Raw genomic sequence first — 24261 nt, 5'->3', positions numbered from 1 at the left:
TTTTTAACGTAGGACTACGTCTGTGATTTCTATTTGAGGTCACACTTTGTGAAAACCGAAAATGGAACTATAACACAATTATGAAAGATTTTGAACATTAATAACTCAGCTGCCCCTGGACCAATTTCAATAATTTTATCACCAATCGATCAGAAATATTTCTACGCATCTGTTAAATTTAATACTTTTTTTCATTTTCATTTTCATTTTTCAAAATTTCACTATTGAAAATTGCACAAATGTAATTAAAATTATCACCGATTGTCTGCGAAAAGCGATTTTCCTATCACAGATTTAAAAGTGAATTCCATCCGATCTCAGCAAACGGTGTTTATTCAATCACCGTGTGGTGAGTGGTGGTGTTCTCCAGTACACAATGAAAGGCTCCCAACAAGCAGCTGACCTCAACCGCTGATCGGATTCAGTTCCAATCACCGTGTGTAGTGGTTTCCGGCAAGGTTGCAAAGACTCATTTCAGCTAAAATAATGTTTTTCGGAATAATAAAACCAAAAGATGGTATGATGGCATGTTTTACTTGTATCTTACAAGAAGAGGGTACAAAGTATGCGTTGGAAACATAAAACCTGTAAATTTTGCTTTCTATGAGTCACAATCAGCGATTTGCTGATCGCTGAGTGAGTGAGTGAGTGAGTGAGTGAGTTTGTGAAAAATCGCTGATTGTGACTCTCATGAAGTGAAATAAACAGGTTTAATATGTCAAACACATTCTTTGCAACCTCTTCTTGTATCCTACCAATTCAAAATTTGATCATGGCATCTAATTATTTCATAATTTAGAAAAACATTGTTTTAGCTGAAATGAGTCTTTGCAACCTTGGTTTCCGGTCGTGGGCACCAGCAGCAGCAGCATCAACAGTGCTTTCGACGCGTGGCGTTGAACATTGTTCTCCAGTACACAACGAAAGGCTGCCTGCAAGCAGCGAGCTGCGTCTCACATGAGCACCCATAGAAGGAGGAAGAAGCCGCACCGCTGCTGATCGGAATCAGTAGCTCTTCGTGAGTCGCTGTGGGCCATCTATGTCAAGCGCGCCATACTAAAGAGTATAAACAGAGAGAACCCCACTCAAATTCCTATTCCTACACAAAATACGAGCTTCTGCTGCAGTTAACAAATAAGATTTATTATATAAGACCACGTAGTCCTACGTCATCATTGCGTACAACCCCCATAGGGCTGTCCCTTGTTGTTTTTTTTTTAGTTAGTAGACACCCTGATAACATGAAATCAGATAATTTGTTCAGTAGGATCCAAAAATAACTACTTGTATGACTCGCTTACCCAGAAAAATTTGTGAAAATAGGAAAAAAAAAAGTCTCGATCGCTTCAATCTTTAGATCCTCAGCAAAATTAGATCCTGGCCGCTGCAGAACACATATGATTAACCAATCCACGCCATAAGAAGTTGGATAACAAACAACCCTGATCCTTTTTCCCCTATTCGTCTTATTTTTATGATATAAAAAAAAACATAAAACAAGAATACTTACGTCACTTGCCTCGGACCGAAAGAATCTGCAACCCAAAAAATGGACGTTTCGGCTGTTTTAGTTTTCTCTTCTTCAGACATCCCTGAAAGAGAAGAAAATGACGCGTTCAAAAAGATGATCCTTCATATTACAATCGAGTTTCTGTGTGTATTATACATATATTTATAGCTGTTTCCACTGCTCTATTATTATTTTTTTGCTTCCTTCCCGAGTTTGTTCAACGGTTCATCACCTCTTACAACTGTTCAGGGGGAGTTTAACCGAACACAATTTTCACTTAGCGTTCTTCACCCGGTATCTCGTCGTACACTATTTTCAAATGTTCGGCCCTCGATAGGTTACTTACACTCTAAGCCCTATTACTTCATATCAATTAGTTTAGTTTTCAGTTTCTATTACTTTGCTTATATCATTCTTCCGCTTATCAACGTGTTGTCTCGCAGCAGAATCCGAGCCTAATTTTCATTTCTGCTCTTTAATTTCTCTCATGGTACAAAAATACTGTTTTGTTGTTCTTCTTGAAGAGTAACGGGTAGAGCCGAAACGAGCTAGAAATTCCCTTTCGCAATCCCAAAAGAAAAAAAGAGGTTTGACAGAACCTAACCTGATTTATAAATAAGTAGATATTGTCCTTTGCTGTTTGTGAGAGAGAGGTGGGGTATATAGAAACTTAAGTCATAAAAAGTTTGATTTTAGAAAGCGAAACTTTTGCACTTTAGAGCATTGCTATATATTTTTTTTCAAGCAAGTTGGAGATAACATGGGAAAGCTGAAAATGTTGCTAATCTCATGCCTTCTCATTCATCATTTTAATTTTCATTATTCACACACTTCATGCATCGAATTGGGTTCATTTGGACGGAAAACAGTACACTTGCTTCTAGTATGTTGTCACATGTTTGTCACGAAAAGTCACACACTATAAAAGCAAAACGTAAAACCAAGATAAAACAAGAGTCGCGTTCGAAATACTTTCAACATGCTTTTAAGAGGCTCCAGGAGATAAAGAGAGAGTCTTTCTGTCTAACAACACCATTTCATAAGGTCTTTTGAGCCAACTTTTCCTCGAATCACCTGTTTACCTAAAACTTGGGGTTTCTTACGTGCACGAACCGATTCTAGGGTAATAATAATATCGCTTCTCTTTCAGTTTAGTAGTAATATTTACAGCTTCTCTCAACTCGACCCGATCACACACTAGACGCACACACTCACGCGATCGTGCTACCAATTGCTCCTTAATTATATATTATCTATCTCACTAGTAGTGTTTTTTTCTGTTACTTGCATTTTTTTTTTTCATATAGATTTATAATTTTTGAATATAATTCATAGCAGTTTAAGGGGTTAGTTAACTAGTTTTCTTTTCTGAGAGTTGCTTCTTCCCGCAAATAAACAATCTTTTTTTCTTATTTTTTTTTCATCCAGTTAGAGTAGATCGGAAGGACTGACGATTTTTGTTTGTTTGTCACAATTGTTTAGAAATTATTTAAAAATTGTCCCTAAATTACTTAAAAATATATAAACTCACATGACAGAGAAAAATAACCGAAACTTAAATTCTCAGTGTCCGCACTTGCCCGACGGTGGTTCCGAACGCGCGGAACGGGCCGCAGAAGCAAACTAAAATTTGACCGTAATGTTTACGTTCCAATTCGGACCTCATTCGAGCGGTGTTTGCTCCTCGGGGAAACCGGACACCTCGGTCTGTTCCAGAATCGGGTTACCATCGCACTGGTAGGATATCCGCAGTCGCATCCGGAGGGTGGCCTGTTTGGGATGTTTCGGGGAAGGGAAAATGTAACAAATCATTCGAGCAAAAAGGACATCGTTTGGTATAACATTATGATAATTAGGATTTTTCTATGATTGGTAGGACTTGGTTGTAGGACAAAAGGTCGAATGAAATTCGAAAGGGCAAAATGTCGAATGGACAAAAGGTCGAAATGGACAAAAGATCGAAATGCACTAAATCGAAGGGACAAAGGTCGAATGAAATTGAATGATATAAAGGTCGAATGCTTAAAATGATGATAAGGTCAAAAGGTCAAATCACTTTTATTAAATCAAAAAATTAAAAGAATAACAGGTCAAAAAGGCATATGCTGAGTAAAGCAAGTACCCAAATCAAGCTTAGGATTTGAGTTACTCAACTGAAATACTCGAAAGTTATTTCTCTCACTTGGATTTAACTCCTTCTTTAAAACAAGGGCAGTTCTTTGGCAGATAAAAGCTATTGAGCAAATAGGCTGAAATTGCTCGAAAATTATCTCAATCTTGAAGTTGACTCCTTCTTTATAACATGAGAAGTATTTAGACTTATAAAAACTAGTGAACACTACAACTGAAAATGTTCGAATGTTGTTTCTCTCACTTGGAGTTAACTTCTTCTTTGTAACATGAATAGTTATTTGCTCGAAAAATATTTCGACCTTTTGTCTCTTCAACATTTTTCCATTTCTATCTGTTATCCATTTCGACCTTTTGTTCATTCGACCTTCAATCCATTTTGACCTTTTTCCATTCGACGTTTTGTCCATTTTGCCCATTAATTTTCATTCGACCTTTTGTTCCTTCAACATTTGGTTCATTCCACCTTTTGTCTTTCGACCTATTGTCTTCCGACCTTCTATCATAGATTCGTTAGGCTCCTTCTTGCAAATGGTTTTAAAGAATGATACCTGCCCGACCTCCCTTAGTTCAGTCGGTAAAGGCCCAGCTACAAAGCAAAACCATGCTGGAGGTGGCTGGGTTTGATTCCTGGCCTGGTTTAGGAATTTTTCGGGCAGGAAAATGACACGACTTCGCTGGGCATATAAGATTGTACTTGCCAAACAATTCTCGCGTTACTTTTCAAATAGACCAATGTAACATATCCGTCATTTTGAGAAAATCGAAGCTGAAGTTCGACAGATTATTATTTTAACTGTTTAGAAACAATACATTTAACAATACTATTTTGAATGTAGTCAGTGGATAATAACGTTGAAAATTCAGTAGAAACGGTAAAATCACAATTTTAATATTAATTTCATGCTACAATATAGAAAAAAAAAACATAGAACGTTTTGACTACAAGTTGTACACCGGACTTTTACAACGGACGTTTTGTTCTACATGATACTAGATTCCCTTTCACAGATTTCAGGGTAGAATACCTAACTTTAGATTGGCCCCGCCTTCAGAAAACAATAAGCAGTCCAAATGACCGAGGTAACAATTATGTATCCATCATTTCAAACTGTACATTGGAAATTTTTTTACCTATGATTATCTTAAATAAATGAAAGTAAATTTGGATGGGTGTTTTTGTATCACATACCTACATTGATAGAAGAGCAATAGTTTGTATCGCTTAACTCGATTTGTTTACATTTGTTACTTAGGACCTTTCGAAAAGTGACGCGAGAATTATACTAATGCAAAAATGGCAGACATCGAAAGCCAATTAATCATCAAAATCAATTAATAACTGTGGAAGTGCATCTAGAACACTAAGTTGAGAGCACGCAATAAGCTTTATGCGATAAGCAATTAACTTGAAATGCGAAGAAGAAGAAGAATAAGAAGAAGATTATAAACCTGAACATCCACAGCACATTAATCAAATCTTAGATTAACTAAAGATCTTTTGAATGCATTCTGAACAACCTGCCGTCTTGGGAGAAAATGTGAGAAACAGCATTTGAACAGTTGAAGATATTCAGATCATCATCTTGATCAACCTGAACTCGTGAAAAATTAACCAGAAAGCTTTATTGAAATTTTTGATCAGCTGGAGATCTTTCAAATAATTCACATGATAATATTTGTTCAACCAACAGTCTTGGGAGGATATGTGGGGACGGCATTTAAATCTTATATCAACGATGTTCTCTAAAATGGTTCGAAATTCCCCATTCTTTTACGAAGGTTCTTGTACTTCCCCAAAATATCCTAATCTTTAAATCAGTTCATTGAACACAAACAAAGCTCCCTGATCTTATTTACAATCCATTGAACTCATCCGAAGTTCTGATCTTCTTAACAATCCATTGAACTCTATGAAGTTTCCTGAATTTGTGAGCATTTCCGGGAACTCCTGGGAAGTTTCATCAACACCTACAACGTTTATTTTTGCATAATCATTTTTGAGATTTTACCAACGTTGCAGAATTTGTACGAATTTCCTTTAACAATGTTCCCTGAACATCTACAAAGTTCCCTTACCTTTAGAAAAAATTCAACTGAACTTCATCTAAGTTCCATTTTTTTCTGCAGCTCTCTTAACCCAACCAAGATCTCAGAGCATCCGTGAACTTCTCCAAACTTCCTGAAACACCCTGAACCTATTCTACAAATTTCTATGAACATCTAAATGAAACGAAGTTCCCAAAACATCCAACTGCTACGATGGTCCCTAAACTAATACAAAGATCCCTAAGGTTCTAAGATATTCCCTGAGCTTCTATGAAGATCGCTGAGCTTCTACAAAGTTTGAACTTCTATGCTTTTACAAAATTGCTTGTATTTCTATGAAGTTTTACGAAGTTTGCACTTCTACAAAGTTCGATGAACTACTATGAAATTCGCTGCACTTCTTCGAAGTTCCATGAACATTTAAGAATTTCATTGATTTTCTGCTAAATATCCTGAATTCCTACAAAGTTTCCTTTTTTTCTCCTTGATTTGTTTTCCGTCGATCTTGTTTTCCGTACTGAGTACGACACCTGGACCCTACATATCGACCCATAAACTCATGGACCCGGGGCAACAGCTTTACTTCCCTTCGTGAAAGCGTGATCAGCAATTTTATGCCTCAGAAAATCCCAGGCCTTTTAGGGTGAGAGGCAATCACGCTTACCACTACACCACCGGCGCCGCTTACAAAGTTTCCTGAACTTCTATAGAATTCCCTGTACAATTCCAAATCCATTGAACTTTAACGAAGTGCCCTGAAATTATACAAAGATCCCGGAACATTGTTTGGTGCTTCCTTAATTTCAACAAAGTTGCCCAAATGTGTTCTCACTTCTACGAAGTTTTCAAGAATTTTTATAAAACGCCCTGAATTTCTACGCAGTTTTCTGAAGCAACGAATTTCTATTGAATTCCCAGAATTTTTACGAGGTCCCCTGAACATTTACTGTATCCCTGAAGTTTTACGTAGTTCAATGAAGTTAATAAAACTATCCTGAACTTCAACGAAGTTACCCCAATTTCTCACAATGTGCTGAATTTCTTAAAATCTTGCTAAATTTCTATGAAATTTGATGAAATTCTACAACTGAGGTTCTACTAGGTGGGCTGAAAAATAACCTCCTTGACCGCCAGAATGCGCTGCTACTGCAAAAAAGGTTAAGGTGCCTTGTAGCAACAATCAATACGAAACTAACGATTTTAAATTGGCTCACTGTTTGACTAGCCTATTGATCCCAAGCAAATTGATCAACGTATCCCATCGAAATTCTAGTACAACACTATGTTTGTTTTGATTCGCTATGAAAGTTTGACAGATAAAATGAGGGGCTCGTGGATTTTCCTATGTTTCGAGGGGTGCATTGATTAGCTTGGGACCGAAGAGAGTACCAGAGCTGAACCAAAAAGTTGAGCACGTTTCTTCGGGACCTTCTAATCTTAGATTTACCTCTATGCTATTATTCTCTTCCCAAACCTCAAAAGATGGCTCATCAATAAAAAATTCAGCTCACGTGATGAAATCATCGAAGTATAAAATTCTCTGCACTTCTCCCAAGTTTACTGAAGTTCAACGATGTTCGTTGAGCTTTTACAAACATCTAAAAGTTTTGCAAAGCTCTTATAAAATTTGCTACACTTTAATAAAGCTTCCACGAACAGAACTTGCACGATGTTTTCTGAGGATCAGAAGTTCTACAATAATCCTTGAACTTTTACGAAATGCTCTGAAAACAAATGATGTTCTCTGATCGTTTACGAATTGCTCTTGACTTCTACAAAATACTTTTGATTTCTCTGAACTTCTTTAAATACTCAGTTTTATAAATTATCGGCGATGACATGAGAAAACATTTTGCCGATCTCGTTTCTTCTAAATATCAAAACGTAAACTTCTTTATATAATTCTTTACTGAAAACATGTTGAACCCATTGGTAATTTATCCCGTATTGTATATGTAATCGTTTGGTATTAAATTGTTTGACATAATGGTTATTTGTCATCAGTGCTGATAAAAATCATTTCTTCTACGCTCAACTTAGCTGAAACTGAAGACAACCTTACCAGATAGACCAACTACCTACATGAATTTGAATTTTGACATAAATATATTCTCTTGATCAAGGCAACCTCTGAGTATCGAAGTCAACATTTGTTTTTGTTCATTCGTGGCTGGATGTTCATTATCGCCTGTGTTGTTGTAAAGATTAATTTTCGTCTTCACTTGGTGGGGTGATTTTGAGGATCAAATGCAAAATGATTATTTTCAATTTTACACATAGCGCTGTAGAACGTGTTGCGTTGGTTTTTACACACAGATCGATGGAAAGTTATTGTCTCATGCTAAATTGATGATAATATCGAGGTTTTAGGCTCGTGGATCGGCAATGTTAAAATTAATCCTAAAACCTAAAATTAATTTGATTTTTTTTTTGCTTTTAAGGATCGCTGCCGATTTTGACAATTTTGGGTTGGATAATCAAGCACTGGTGAATATCATCAAACGCGCATTCGTTGATATATAATGAACACATTTGTTCGTTTCGCTCGTACGTCACAGTGAAGATATTCAAAACGAACGCAATTCATCTACACTGGGTTGTAGCGCTACTATTGACCAATGCACGGAATGAACTCACGTCCAAATTTGACGTTTGAGCGGTGCCGTGTTTACTAAAAATGAACATATGATGTAATGTACGCGTAACTTTAGAAAAGGGCCTATAAACTTTTTAAACATTTTGTTATGCCCTTTTCACGCGAACCAAAAAAACGCCAACACAAACCAAGGGCACTAACGTGAAGGGAACAATTAACCCTACCCAATGATGTTGTTTGTTTGCGTGGGCGTACTTCGGTTCGCGAAAAAAAGGCTGAACAAGTTTTGTGTAAACAAGTTGATAGACCCTTTTTAAATGTTCCGCGAGCATTATTCATGTGTTCATTTTTAGTAAACACGGCACCGCTTAAACGTCAAATTTGTTCGTGCAGTTCATTCCGTGCATTGGTCAATTTGCGTGTGATGGTAAATGATAAAAACAGACACTGTTTGTAATAGATCAATGCCAGTTGTCGCTTTATAGATCAGGCGACCTTAACCGATTTCCATGATACCTTGCCTAAATGTTAGTTATGGGCAATATTCCATATTTGTATTCGACCATTTTTAACTCCATGTATGTATGCTAGCACTGTCCGTTTGACAATCGAGCAAGGCTTACCTTAGCAGTGCTGGATACTCGCATCTCCTGCGTAATGGTTCCACCGGGCGGCAGTGTAGACCCAGATGGCGAAAGCATCTGTAACGTAAAGCTTCGAGGAACAGCAGCCTGCGAAAGATGGCCATTTAGAATCAAAATAATATTATAGTTCGTCCCAAACGTTACCTGGAATAAGTATTGTTCTAGCGTGGTTAACGAATTATTTACAGCTGTCATCATGATCTGCAGACATCCACCGCTATTCTTTGCCAGCAACTGTACCAGTAGACCGTTCTTATCTAAGGCTGTCAGAGTTTTCGAGTGCTCCTGCAATTGTTTATAGATCAAAATTGAGTTCCCGAAAGCAACAAAGCTCTATCTCCCCTCAGTCATACCTCATTATTATTAATCGACGAAAAATCGCTAAAAAGGCTATTGACGGTACTACTGCTATTGATGATGGCTGTCGGTGAAGCCAGCTCCGTTGGAATTGTTACCGCCGTGTTTGGCGACGTCAAGTTCGAATTCAGTAGATTCTCCAATCCACCAAATGAGGAAGAACCCGTGACTCCCGTCGTCGTGGTTCCAGGAGTAGTAGCCACAGCATTGATGATGGTGCTCGTTGTGACTGCCTTGATGCTGTTATCATTCAGACTATTAAGATCCAAGCCAATACCTCCACCGCCACCGCCAAGAGGAGCAATCGCAGCCGGTGGAGTGCTGATCGGCATGTCCAGTCCTCCGAGCAGATCCAACAGGTCCTGATTGTTGGAACTGCCGGGCGTCGGAGCCTTTCCGTTGGTTGCTGTTGTCGTTGGAATGATGGAGTTAGTCGATGGAACTAGGCCGATTCCTTCCGCCGGTTCATCCCCTTCTCCACCCAATAGATCCAGAAGGGCGTTCTGTTTAAAATATTGACAATTTCTTAATTTCCAAACATTAATTAAAGCAAAACAATCCTACCGTATCCGAACCCACTTTTAGGCTTCCCCCTCCGCCTCCTCCTCCTATGGAAAGAGACATCAACCCGCTGCTCTCCATGTCGTCACCTTCGATCAGATCAATACTATTTGAGTGCTCGTCAAAGACGCTACCACCACCGTCGGTGCCATTTGACAGTGATTTCTGAATTTTTGGCATCTTTTCCAATAGCGCCGGTCGCAGATGACTGTAGTCACGGAAGAGCTGCGAAAACTCCACACCTCGCTGCTGCAGGTCGATGTGCAGATGAGTACCGAATGCCTCGATGATCTGTTTCGCCCGAGTTTCCCTGAATAAAACATAAGCTATAGATTTCGATAAATCAATACCCACGGGAAAAACCTACTCTTCCTTCGAGTGGATCCTCGTGCTAAGCTTGGCCAGCGACACCAGCGCATACTGCTTGCTGGCCGTCGATACCGATGTAGTCCACAGCAACTTCTGATACAGTTCCACTAGTTCACTCTCTGCAGGAATTTCAACATCTTTGGTTTAGAGTTGGTTACACGGAAATGAGAGAAACAGAAAACGAAACTACGTTCTACTACAGTTGCACTACTATTTCACCCGATGGCTTGTGAGTTATAAATTGCAGGGTGTGAGTGTGGGACCTAACGCTAGTCTAGGTGCGACTTCTAACAACATCCAATCAATCGTAACCCAACATTACCTTCAATACGCTCGCTACTCAGCAATAGATCTCCGTACTCTCCAATGGTCCAGACGGCTACCTGTAACAGGGGTTGTTTATCTTCGAACGAATTGGTGATATTGTGGAGCGAATCCCACAGTCTGAGTCCGATGTAAGCCTGCTCTTCCGGTGGACTATTCAGAATAAGCTGAATTGTGGACGATACGACATCATCCCGCACGTAATTACCAGCCTAGAATAAAGAACGATCTGTTCGCATTACCTGGCACCTCAGAACCAATGGAAAGCACCTACCGCTATCAGCACACTCAGCAGCGTATCCAGCCGCCAGCGGATCGAGGTGGCGTACCGTTCGGCAACGTGCACCATCCGACTGCTGCACTGTGCCTTGAAGTCGGCGTCCGCCTTCTCCAGAAAAATCAACAACTCCTTGGACATGGCCCGGATGTTCTGGGAATTGATCAACGCAAACGATAGTTCCATCGCACGGCGCCGTATCGAAACGTCCGGATCTTTCAGGCATTCCAGAATGGTGCTACGATGCCGCTGGACGGCACTGATGTCGGCGTGGACCGTTCGCAGCAGGGTGTTGAGCGCGACGTAGCGAATGTTTTTATCGCTGTTCAGCAGGAAACGGCCCAGGATGTTGACTGCCAAGACCCGGAGACCACCTTCCGATCTGAGGAGCAGGAGGAACAAGAAATTGTGGGTTGGGAAAAATGCAATAATTGTAGCCTTAGCCAGAGATAGAAGATCGATACCTATCAATATGTTTGATAATAATGAATCATTAAATTGAGTACAATTCGTTGCTCCTAAAAGTTTAAAGAAAATTTGACACATGGCTTGAACATTTGTCAGCCACATATTTTGTTAATATTGATTGTTTTTTTTTTCATTTCCATACATTTTCCTAAAGTTTCGAACCTGATATTTTGACAATTCACGACTATACACAATGCTTCTGCGCTCGCCGCTGGTCTTCCATAGTTGATTCGGCATTTTTCTTCGACCGCATAAAGTTTCGCGTTGCAATGGGGCTACGTCTCGCTTGTTTTAATCCTCTGCTTTCAGAATCGGTATTTATTGGTACATCCGGAAATCCGGGAAACTCGTACTACTTGGCCGGGTGCCGACAATCCTTAGCTCATTCCGATGAGCGTTACAATTGTGTCTGAATTGGTGAAATCACACTTTGCTTCTCTAAAGAATCCAGATGTTAAATAACTTTGTCCCGTAATTTGAATGGCACATCATATGCTTTACGAAATATTGGCATTTCTTCTCTAAGCCTCTAAGGTCAGCTTCAAATCCCAATGCATGCTTTGGCTCCAAATTCCATTCAGTTTTTTTTTTTTTGGTCAATGTGTTGATACCAACCACATTTCCAACTAGGATAAAAAGCATCCAGCCAATTCCTGCCGAACAACGGAATAAAACTCCTCGAGCAGCTGAACATTGTTCGCTAAAACATTGACGACAATCTCGCTAAAGATTTTCAGCTGTTGCCAACTAAGCGGCTGCTGCAAATTGTAGCTTCGATGTGATGAAAATACTTTCTGTAGGTCTCCAAACTGATAACCGTAACTGCTGCACCACAGTCTATTTCCATATTCAGGTTAATTCCTTCTACTTGTACCTCTACAAAACACGGTTTGCTGAAACGGCTGATCGCTATCATCATACATGAATTATAATTTTCTTCCTCCGAGTCTCTTATCTGTAACCTTTTAAAATCATAGCTATCTATTGCTATCCAATTCGTTCGGAGCATTTACCTTTGAGCGTCAGATGACGCGATTGTGCCTATCTTATGCCGGTCGTATGAGAAAATGGAAGAGTTGCCAGTCTTCTTGATATGTTGTCTTCGCAATTACGCTTTACGTGGCCTTTCTTTTTGCAAAAAATTCAAATTACGTTTATGTGAGGGTTCTCATTTCTTTAACTACGATGATTCGAATAACTGGTTCCCGGTTGGTTCTCATAATAATGTCGGCGATCATATCGATGGCTCTCTTTATGTCTTCATCTTTATGTACTCTGAACCCACAATGACTTGCTAATAATTTTAGGACTAAAACATAAATTTCAGTCGGTTCGTCAACTTCCTTCAAACGCCCATCAAACTTATATCAGTGCATCATATTTCCTTCAGTTTACTGATCATATCGTTGTATTGGCCGGTCCGGTGTGGTCCACTCAAAACAACAAAAAGATGTTTTTGTTGTTGTCCGCAATATTGTTCAATTGGTACAAGATATCCACCTTCGAGTCTTGACTGTCATCAATTGCGTATGGTGATGAATTCTCGTCAAATTTGATGTCACGGGCTACGAGGATTGTTCTTGGTAATCCATCCCAAAAGCAGTGTCCATTGGGAGCATAGCCTACCATCACCGCCTCGCGACTCTTACAGTCCAGTTTCTTCCGGAGTTGACCTGGCACCCATGCAAATGCTTTGCATTCGAAAATTTTCAGCTTCGAAAGATCAGGTTACACACCGGTCCAATACTAGTCGGGCAACGATTCAATATATACGCACCAGTAAGCACTGCTTCTGACCACATGTGCTTGGGCATATTCGAGTCAATCAGCATTGTTCTTACCTTCTCGATTAGCGTTAGATTGAACCTTTCGGGCACCCCGTTCCGTTGAGGAGAATAGGCTACGGTTGGCTGGATTTGAATCCCCTTTGGCTTGTATTTAGCACGCTTCTTGTTCCTTAGAGCTGTCCTTGATCAACGGTAAGCTTGCTGATTCATTTTTCAAACTGGACAGTCACCATCGCTTCAGACTTCTTCTTGACCACGTAGACATACGCAAAGCGACTATAATCGTCGTTAAATGACACAAAATACTTTGATTCGTCCCTGGCCGGAGATCGATTGGTCCACCCACATCCGAGTGGATGCGCTCAAGTAGACGACTAGCTCTTTCACGAGTTCCTTCGAAGGCTTCTCTACACTGCTTTCCAAGTACGCAAGTGTCACAGAATCCGACAGCGTTGACTTTCGAAAGGAATCCCTGTGCCATATTGCACCGGACCAACGTGTTCATCATGTTCTGACTGGCGTGACCCAATCGACGATGCCACAGGTATTCAGCGTCCGATGCGCATAGATTTGCGGTAGCTCCTTTTATGTCCAAATATAAATCCAGTTCATATAAATTGCCTCGTAGATGCGCTACTCCAATAACCGCGCCATCCTTCTTTACTTCATGATTTGTGAACAGTACGGCGATTCCCACTTGGGACATCTTCTTCACAGACAGCAGGATTCCTCTCAGCTCTGAAACGAATATTACATCCTTCATTTCAAACCTTCGTAGTTTCCAATAATCGAAACACCATCTTTGGCCACATCGATCACGAACGGTTGCTTAAGCTTCCTCACCGACTGCATGGCATTCCAAGCTGACATATTGTTCACCATGAACGAAACAGGCTTGCTGTTAACGGCTGCATTCACCTTACCTTCTGGCGAGGGAGAAGGATTAGTATTTTCCATTTAATTTCACTTGCTTATCCTTAACAGATACGCGTATTTTGTCTACAATATGCAGACTTCTTCAGTGTCTTGTACTAATAGTCGAGTATTAGTACAAGACACTGAAGAAGTCTGCACATTATAGACGAAATACGCGTATCTGCCAAGGATAAGCAAATAATGTAGTGGAATTAAATGGAAATTACTAATCCTTCTCCATCTCTCTCTCTCTCCCTTTATACAGGTATTCCACTAAGACGCCCATATTCATCAGGATTCGGGTAAAAAATGAGTTAGTCTTCATCTATGTGATTCCTTAGCTTCTATTCTAGTAGTTTGACGTAGTGGTTAAGACTAGGGTTCTGATGCATGGTCAATATCGATGTCATTCCTTAATTTTGTTGCTAAGGAATTCAATTTTGACACTCCGAAGGGTATAAATAGCGGGACCTTTCAATTAGAATCGGATCCTAGAAAATGCAAGAATGAGAACTGTGAAAAAATCGAATACTTCATCATTTTTCAATAGTGTCAGGTCCTTTTCGTTGATGTTCTCTAAAGCTGTTACCATGGAGTCGTAGCTGTCAGGAAAGGTTTGGGATACCGTATCGTTCTGCTTCAATTTAGCACCAGCGGTCTTGAGTTGCCGTAAGATGTCGTCGAACTGTTGGAAGTGATACCACATTGAAGTACCTTCCTTCATTCGAAGTCTTGCCAACTGCTTCCGTAACAGGGTCTGACTTGCCACCGACTTCTTCGAGTAATTCTTTCCAGAAATTTAAACTAGTTTGACGATAGTTTCAGGAAAATTCTTAAGAGGATCCATAAGCAGTTTGAGGGAAACTTAAGAAGCAGGAAATTTTGAGCATATTTCGAAAGAATCCCTGAGTAGTATTCCAGTGGATTCAGAAAGGGGAATTGTGAGAAGAGTTTCGAAAGATTTCCAGGGAAATTAAATAAGATAATCTTCAAGGCATTTTGAGAAAAAATTCAAGAAATTCCATCCCACGAGTGGTTCTGATCAACCTTGAACCGGGAACTATGGATTCAGTCCGACCATTTGGACAGCTGTTCCGACCGAACAACTTCCTTTTCGGACAATCCGGTTCTGGTAACAACTAGGTCAAACGACACTACACCAAGGGTACCGAACTGGTGGATTCTGTGCTGGATATTGTCCGTAAGCAATCCGAGGGTTGCGATTGCCTGCAGGGCTTTTAGCTTACGTACTCGCTCGGCGGTGAAACTGGCTCAGATAAATTAGGAATCTTTTGAATCGTTGATGGAATTCAGTAGCAAAAGTACCTTTCTCGATACTGATCTCGAAGATTCGAGAAGAATATCCAGATCGCATCATGAACCCGTTCTCTGTCGATCCATCGCACAAAGTCTCTTCTACCGTCGTAGAGCCATACATACGTTTGAAAATGTCGTCCACCTTCATCGCCGATTCAGGAAATTTTCAAACGCATCGTCGAACAAAGGTCTTCTTACACTGATACACCGGCGAGGGAACGGACGACATAGAGTTCACCGAAGCAGAGAACAACATGAACGACCTGGTTTCGGAGTACCAGCAGTACCAGGAGACGATGATTGACGAGGAAGTAGAGTTCGACGAAGAAGAGGAAGGTGCCGGTGAGTGATAATAGATGGTTAAAATGGTCGTTTTCATTATGCTACCATATACTACTGTTAATAATTGCTGAAAAATCTGGTTATATTAAAAAATAACACTGTTGATAATGTTACAAATAAAGTGAAACAGCGTGCAAGATGTTCCCAAACGACTGGATCCGTTGCTGAACGAATTTGAAGCTTTCCTTGGATAGAACATGCGACCCGTCGGGAAATGCCAGAGGAAAATCAACCCCTTCATAATCCACATCCTTCAGAGATCGTTCATTGTGCGCATCTTTTATCGTCCTCAAAATCTTCCGGAAATCGCCCAACCAATGCTCAATATAATTTAACACCTTGAATTTCACCTTCACCTCGCTTAGCATCTCTTCTACCTGCAGCCGGAACTGATTTGAGTGGTAGAAATATTCCGTTTCGTTCAACCGATTGATTTCCTCTACCGTCGGCGGTTTGTACAGCTGCTTCATGACTTTGATCTTCCGTTGGTGTTCGTCTGTTCGTCGCTTGGAATGGCTTTGCGCTTAGCGCCTTCGAATTCCGAAGATCTGACAGTTGTGAATAGCACAAAGCGTCCATCACTTTCTTGAGCGCTGTCGCTTTCCGGCTCCGGCCGCCCAAAATCGTCGTCGTCAAATGAGTTCTCAGGTTTCGATAAACAAAACAAAATCAAGAGTTGTCAAACTACCGGGTTGCCAAACAATTCATTATTCACAAGCAAACAAAAGTCAGTTCAATTACTTCTCGGCACTGCTGTGCCAGCTGCGGCACACTAAGGTACACTGAGAAAAAAGTTGGCGCAAAACAAGTGTGATTTTTCATAAAAATTTCTGGCTTTTGTTCACCAACAACTCTAGTTCAGAGTTGATGCTTGAAAATTAAATACTTATTTTAATTAAATATTAAATATTAATAGCATTTAATACTGCATGATAAATCCTCAAATTGGAAACACAAATGCCTAGAATAACTCAGAATAAAGTGAATGTAACTAATTTGACAGTAGCATCCTTTGAAATAGTTCCGATTGACGAAGGTGAAACATACGTCGCACGAAATTGATTGAATGGCTAGCTTGGTTCACAATATTCATATTCTATTGAATGCTATGAATAATAATAGTTACAGGCAGGGATGGATCGCTCTTTTGGGACTTTCCATTCCTTTTTAATATAGAATGCCTACGTTGAACCCAATTGAATTTTCAGTTAACAAATCGTAAAATAGATAGTAAAATACTATTAATCTCCCTATCAAAACTCAAAATTTCCACACGCCAGAGCCACTTGAGAGTGCTATCGCATAGAGTGTGACTCTACGGTGTGGAAATTATGCATTTTGATATGGAGATTTATAGTATTAAACTATCTATTTTACGATGGGTTAACTGAACATTCAACTGGATTTTACGATAGCACTCTATAATAAAAAGTAATGAAAAAGCCCCAAAAGAGCGATCCATCACTGGTTACAGGTCTCAAAAGCCTGTAAACAAACAATTTTTGCAGAGCAAAATCCGGAGTGATTTGAGATTTGGGCGTATTTGTATTTGTAAACAAACAAGGCAATCACCGATTTCTCGCCAATAAAAGCTCAATCTCGAAAAGTTATAATACTATGAGGTAGAGGAATGATTCCTCTATCATTTGGTATAATTTGTTTGTGAGATTAAGCTTTTATTCAAGAGAAATCAGTAATTGACGTGATTGTTTACAAAAGCAATCTTCCGTTGGTGTTCGTCTGTTCGTCGCTTGGAATGGCGACGTTTACCTGGACGTGATTGTTTACAAAATCAATTACGCTCAAATCTCAAATTACTCCAGAAATGACCTGTACAGACTTTAATTCGTATAGAGTTGCCCCAAAAAAAAAACACGTAAATTAAGCTTTAAAAATCGACAACAGTGGAAGTCTTCAAAGCACTATAACTTGATTCAAATTATGTATACAGTTCAAGTTGGAAACAACTTATACAGCAAAATAGCATTCCAAACCTATTGAAATGCAAACCAATTGCGTCAGTCGACTACAGTGGCACTAGAGACAATTAGTGTCCCTCCGTCATGCGACGTCCAATTACCTATGTACCTACATCTACTGGAAACAGAAGGAAAACAAATCCAGAATGAACACGCTGCAATTTGCCACTTACTTGATATCCATAATCGACAGCACCGTCTCGTACAGAATCGTGTTGCCGACGTTTTTGCTCGTCTCGGTGTTGGTGGCAACCTGGGCGAGGATATCGTTCATCGCCTCGGAAGCATCCGGATCGTTGTGGCCAAGTATTCTCAGTAACCGGAGGATTTTCACCTTCAAACAAAAGAGAATGTCAAATTTTAGCAAGGTTTCTATAATTTGGAATATTATCAAACTCACCTGCAGGAATGGATCGCTCACTCCGCTGACGTCATGTTCCGGCGAGTATCCAGCTAGGATTAGATTTTTCAAGATTCGCACCAGATTGGGGACAATCTACTCGGTTCGTATAGAGTAGAATGAAGGGAAAAAAGAAAATTAAAGGAAAATTAGATTACCGCTTGAAAGCAACAACGCTTCGTCGTAGACGGGAGTTTAAGTAGTTCCAGTTAGAGAGGTATGCTATTCCGGATCACACAGAATGCTGCACCGTTTTTTTTTTGTTTCCTCTTGAAAAAACACTATGAACTATGCCTGTTTTGCTGTTTTTCATAGAGAATTCAGTCGGTGAGTGATGAACGTATGGATGGAAGGAATTTTAGCGAAATGCACATTTATCAAGACAAGATGAAAGCATAAAGCAACGACAATGGAAAAAGTGCCCTCATTTTGAGGATTGCAAGTGCATTCTGACAGCCAGAAGAGTTTTCCGTTGAAGATCAAAATATTAATTTTAAAGAGCATTCCCTACCATCCATGCAGTATTCCCATTACTCCCAGTTTGCAATTGCAGATTCTCGCCTTGACTCTGAGGACGGCACTTTTTCCCTTTTCCACTGCGCTGACAGCGACTGTTTTCAAGTAGGTTATTTGCTGACGGGAAAAAATGTGTCAATGGAACAGTGAGAGCGCGAAAAAACTAGAGGAAATTTGAATAATTAATGAACGCTCGGCAGGCAAAACAAAACAACGAATAATGCAATGATGGGGACAAGGGGGGGGGGGGGGGTAGAGAAGCGATAAGGGATGCATGCTGCCGGTCCGATGAAATGCGATTTTTTTGCTGTCATTACATTTCACCACAAGGGATTCATCAAGCGGATGGATGGACGGACACGTGGACCAAAATGCTGAAATCGGTTGCACATTCCAAACATTCCACGAACGAAATAACGAACTAACGAAAGCAATTCATGCATAATATAAGCTACACTGCGAAAATGCGTTAACGATCGGGATGATGGCAAGCGGTAATGAATGAATAATTTCCATTGGCACCGCAAGGATTAAATATATTATTCTGGACGTACACATCTGGAATGGATTGCAGAAGTGCAGCGCGATTCGGAACAGTGGCGATGACGCCGACTCTCGTGATGCGGACGGACGGACGGCAATGAGTAAGTACAATGAATAAATGCATGTTTCTTCTTGCATACATTTACATATCGCAGTACGGGGCTTTCACGGTTTTGCTAATCTCTTTTTTGAAAACAGGTACTCTTCTTCAAAATCCTTGTAATTTTTCATTTACTCCAGAAGGTTCATCTTTAAAGACGAAAACTAGCAGTCTGCTGCGAAAATAGGATAGGGATAGAATCAGGTAAGCACTGTACTGTTTGTTGTCTACCGGCATTGCCAACATTTATCATGCTGAAAAGGATTTACGGGGGAACAAAACTGAATGCATTAAATGAATTTAATTATGATGTTTTTGATGGGTCACGTAGTGAATTGATTCAATTACGTTCATTGTGGTATCGGACAGGATAAGGGTTTCTGGACTTATTTTCATCTATCTTTCTGTTGTTGTCGTTATCCGGCAAATCGAGAAGAGGTTTCTTTTGGTTTGAAAATTGTCTTGAATTGTCTGAAATGACTGAGCGTTATAGAACCACTACGTCCAACACCTTTAGACCAAATGGATCATTAGGTAAAATTTTGAATAGTGAAAAATTAAACATAGGGTATTCGTTGGAACAATTTTCAACACTTTGAAAATAAGAACTTTTTAAGATCACTGTCTGAAAAGGGACACTGACATAAAAAAAATCACAATCCAGAACTTAGTCCCAATTATATGATTCTCGACTAGGACAAATTTCTACACTACCTGCCGCGAGTGAGGTGAGGTGACTCGTTGTGACAACTGAGGTGACAAAAGTCACCGCGAGTGAGGTGACTCTCCATTTGATTTGCACAGGGAGTCACCTGACTCGCGGTGACTTTTGTCAACTCACTAGTGACAGCGAATCATCTCACCTCACTCGCGGTGCAGAATAAGGGGGGAATGTCTGTCCGAAGTAGCACACTGAAAAAAAATTTCATATAGTTTCCATTGGGAACGCATATGCTATTTTTCCAATAACAAAATGAATGATTTTTATCTGAAATTCACATAATATTCATATGATAACATGAACTTAAGCATAAACTTTATTGGACACATGCAGGGTTGCCAGTTTATTTTTTCATTAGCGGTAGCTTCTCAAAACTTTTATCGGTAGTTATCGGTAGGCCGTCTTAAGAATGCTTCCCGAAACTTAAAACCTTTGTGAGCGAGGGAAGGATGAAAACAAATCACGCGCAATTTTGGACTTTCGAACCGATCAGTTTTTCAACCTCATACATTGGATAGTCTTATCTAGAGTCGGTGTATAATGAGTCACGTCAAGAGTGAAGCCAAGTCTACCTATTGAACTGTCAAACCGGCAACCTATAGTGCAAAGTAAACAAACAATACGATGCTATGAAAGGTCCACGAAAGGTATACGCCTTTTTAATAGAAACTAAGCGATCGATTCAACCTCTGGTGGTGAATAGGAGAACGTCAAAAAAAGTGTTGTGAGCAGAAATTTCTGCCGTGAGGCATAGTTAGTGGAACACTTTTTCACTTTCCCTGATACATTTATTCATCTGAGATGCTCCAAAACTTGGTCTCCAGTTGAAAAATTTAATTCTGTATCGTTTTTGCAAGGATCCTGCTGGTCTTCTGGAATATTTTTGTTGAGAAAAATGGAAAAATAGAATAGTGCCTTAGTGGTTATGATCTTCCAGATTTCTTGTTTGTGAATAGTTTAGGTGCAAATCAGTTCAGATCTGTGGAAAATCGTACAATAAAACAATTACCAATGGAAATTGGCAACATGCTCAATGAAAAATGCTTTAATTTGCGTTGTGAAAAATCTATATTTTAAAGTAAACAAACGGTTTGGTTGATGTTTCCTTTGGAACACGCGTGGCACGCTCTAATTTAGTGTTGCATTAAAAAGGCCTATTACAATGAGATATAAAATATAATCGAAGAAATGATCATAAACACGCATTAAATTGTTATGGGATACGTTTGATAACGATCAGTAATGAGAATTCCTACTATTTTTTGTAAGATAATTTGACAAAATCACTTATATAATGATTAACCACAGCCGCTATTTATTTTTTTCTCGCTGGAAATCATTTGAAGTTGCTGTAGAAGTCCTCTGTTGTCAAGTGAAAAGAAAGGGAATCTTTCGAAAACCGTGATGCGAGTTCAACTGTTTTTCTCTTGGTGTGACGCATCATACACGAACTCTAGTCTGATCATAACAAGTAAGTGTGAGTAGGACCTCAGAGTAAGAGGAGACAACTGGCTTCTTACTCTTTTATATCTATCTCTATCTCTATTTTTCGCACTTCAAATCGGCCAATCACGAGCTAGTTCGCGTTTGACAGAAAAGTGGTTCGTTTTCTCCCCGTATTGACTCCGCTTGCTCTTAGAGTAGGACGAACGGAATACGGAACCAAAAAAGGTAAAAACAAAAACTAGCATCTCTGCTACGATACAGACAGAGAAAGTCGATTAAACATAATAAAAAAAACTTATCCGTTTGGATTGAAGTTGGTAGGTATGGCCAAGGTTCATGTGATTTGTTGGTGCGAATCCCAATTATAAGATCACATAAAAGTTAAGTTAAATTCTAATGTCTAAAGGTCTATCGGAGCGGCTCGCCGTGAACCCAAGTTGTCACGTTTAGCCTGATTACACCGGCCATTCCTTCGTCCATCAGCGTAGAAAGCTACAACAACGATCTTGTCAAATTAATCCCAGTGTACTCCCGGTATCGGTATTATGCTCTCGGGTTTCGACAAGCAAACCACGAGGGGTGCTTGTTGTTCATACATTTAAAAAATCAATTGTTGCTGATGCTTTCTTCTAAAATTATGAAGGAAGAGAAACGGTTGGAACCGTATCCTCCACTAATATTGCTACTAGAACAGATTGAAACCGTCTAGTTTTAGCAAAGAAGGATGGTTTTAGTTGGCTTTTATGCATTCTTATATGACCTATGCGGTTCGTCTTATGGAATGTATAAGGCTGATGTTTTGGCAAAAATGTATAATAAACAAAATAATTGATTTTCGTTGCCTCCTCCACCAGAACGGGAGCCGCATAAAGTAGTTTAATTGTATGGCAGATTCGCCAACGGGGGTCAGAGCGCTTCCATTGCAGCAATGGACGCAAAACGTGGTTAGCACTCACACATGCATCACGAAACGGTTGCTTCTGTGGGTAGCACTTTTTGAACGCATTCAACTGCTCCTCAGTGACACAGCCTTTGCAATAGGAACACTTTCGTTGCATTCTCCGTCTTCAAATCCACTGATGTAAGCAACTTAAACGCTTCGTCCCGTTTCTTCTCATCCAGTGGCGTCATATCCGTGGTCATCTCAAACCGTGCGTCCGCGTTGTCCCGAATCGCTGACAGGTTGCTATCGTTGATCTCGGCAGCAAATTTTGATCCCCGGAAGAGCTTTTCCCGTATCCGATCGATGACTAGCTTCACGCTTTTCTCTATTTAACTGCCAAGAATCTTGCTTTCCAAAAATTGTAAAAACCGAACCGCACAAACGGCATCGATAACGTGAGTCCGTTCCAGCGATTGCAATATCAGCAGCAGCTTTCCCCAGCGGCTGTTGATTTCCAATGCCATCTGATGCGTTCCGATCGCCTTATCAAGGGCCAGTGTGTCCGGTATCAGCTTGTCCAGCTGTTGTTCTTCTGGGTCATCGTCTTGGTTCGGTTCGGGTTGAATTGCCTGTTTTGTTGTTCCTCATGGCTAATGAGAATAACTCAGAGAGAGAGAGAGTCACTCAGAGAATAACAGCAGATTTTCAGAAATTTATCATAGGTACACAAAACATTTGAATTGTCAAATAATCCGGGTTGTCAAACATCAAGTTTTTCACAAAAAAAAACAATGGCAGTCCAATGACTCTTGGAATCTCTGTGGATGACTCTGTGCACTGAGAAAAATTAAGGCACAAGATAAGTGTGTAGAATAACCACCCCTTGGGTATGATACAAACAGCTAAATTTGTTTAAAAAAAATTAAACTGGATTTTCGAAATCATGCTCTTAACAAGCATAAAAAATGATTCAGTGTTTTCATAATTAGAAAAAAATTATACATCTCAAGCTATTATTTTTTAACAATATAATATCAAGATGTCAAAACAACAAACATGCTCTTCTAGAAAACATTTTTATGATTCTGGAATTTGGAATAATGTTCAAAAAATTTGTACTAAGGATTTCTTTTCCAAGATTTCTGTTAACATGGATTGAGGAAAAACAGAAAAGTTAAAAAAAAAAATCCCACACTTTGAAAAAGCTGCGGATTTTAGACATAGAACAAGTTAATTGACATCCCTATAATAAACAAATACCATAAATAAAATGTATCCCGAATGGGTAAACTATCCCTCAAATGGTTTGGATGATATAACACGTCGTTAAGCTCTCTTTTATGGTTATTTTTATTAGAGATTGTTCAAGATTATTGGACCTTAAAAACAGGGTGGTCACTGCACAATAGGGGTATTCACTACGATGTATACGAACCGGAGATTAACGGCTTTACTTCCCTTCCGAAGAAAGGCGTGATCAGATATTTGGCCTGGAGAATTTTGAGTTTATTTACGCGGTGATGATGTTGGTTCACTCGCAACTATTTTTGTAAAAAAAATAAGTATTTTCGATCGAAAGTGTACCAAAAGTGCTTCTGAACGTGTTTCGCAGTTGGGTGTGGTGAAATTCGTGCATTCCCGGTTGATTGTGGAAATCCATATCACAAAATTACCCATCGGTTCCTTTTTTTTAGTCGTTCGACGAAGACGGGTGTGCTTTCGCGAGAGTGACGTTTATTGGATCCGTTTCTTTGCACGGGTGTGTTTTTTTTGTAACTAGCGTAAGTGTGCCATTGTGCCATTGAGTGTCGAAGATTGTGAGTAAGCTGAAGGATGCCTCGCGGTAGCTGGTGACCGTGAACGGTTCCTGGGGAAAGCACTAGCTGCGAACCTCCTCCCAGATGACCATGGCAATGCAGGAAGTATTAAAACAAAGGTAATTGCTATTAGATATTTTTGCAAACAGTGACAGATAGCAGACATGAAGAACCAGTGGAGGTGCCGGGCATAGGTGTTATATCCTAGAC

At 39.8% G+C, this 24261-nt stretch overlaps 1 protein-coding gene across 9 annotated transcripts in view; it reads right to left on the bottom strand.

Moving 5' to 3' along the window:
• Positions 1 to 2568: 2568 nt before the first annotated feature.
• Positions 2569 to 24261, bottom strand: part of AP-1gamma (adaptor protein complex 1, gamma subunit) — a 104278-nt gene continuing 82585 nt past the window's right edge. For 7 of the 9 annotated variants that reach the window (XM_065220714.1, XM_065220715.1, XM_065220716.1 and 4 more), the window contains 10 exons: positions 18026 to 18121; positions 17799 to 17959; positions 10815 to 11199; positions 10539 to 10752; positions 10215 to 10353; positions 9851 to 10157; positions 9283 to 9789; positions 9074 to 9214; positions 8909 to 9016; positions 2569 to 3280 (listed from right to left, as the gene is read on the bottom strand). In XM_065220714.1, the coding sequence (XP_065076786.1) occupies positions 3173 to 3280; positions 8909 to 9016; positions 9074 to 9214; positions 9283 to 9789; positions 9851 to 10157; positions 10215 to 10353; positions 10539 to 10752; positions 10815 to 11199; positions 17799 to 17959; positions 18026 to 18121 (2166 nt within the window). In that variant the 3' untranslated portion in view covers positions 2569 to 3172. The remainder of the gene's footprint in view (positions 3281 to 8908; positions 9017 to 9073; positions 9215 to 9282; positions 9790 to 9850; positions 10158 to 10214; positions 10354 to 10538; positions 10753 to 10814; positions 11200 to 17798; positions 17960 to 18025; positions 18122 to 24261) is intronic. The other 2 variants (XM_065220720.1, XM_065220723.1) reach the window with 1 other exon arrangement.

This window comes from Ochlerotatus camptorhynchus, unplaced genomic scaffold (genome assembly GCF_037179485.1).
Source record: "Ochlerotatus camptorhynchus isolate MF236.1 unplaced genomic scaffold, CSIRO-AGI_Acam_v1.1 ptg000131l, whole genome shotgun sequence".
NCBI lineage: Eukaryota > Metazoa > Arthropoda > Insecta > Diptera > Culicidae > Ochlerotatus > Ochlerotatus camptorhynchus.
This window is presented reverse-complemented; position numbering and strand designations above follow the sequence as displayed.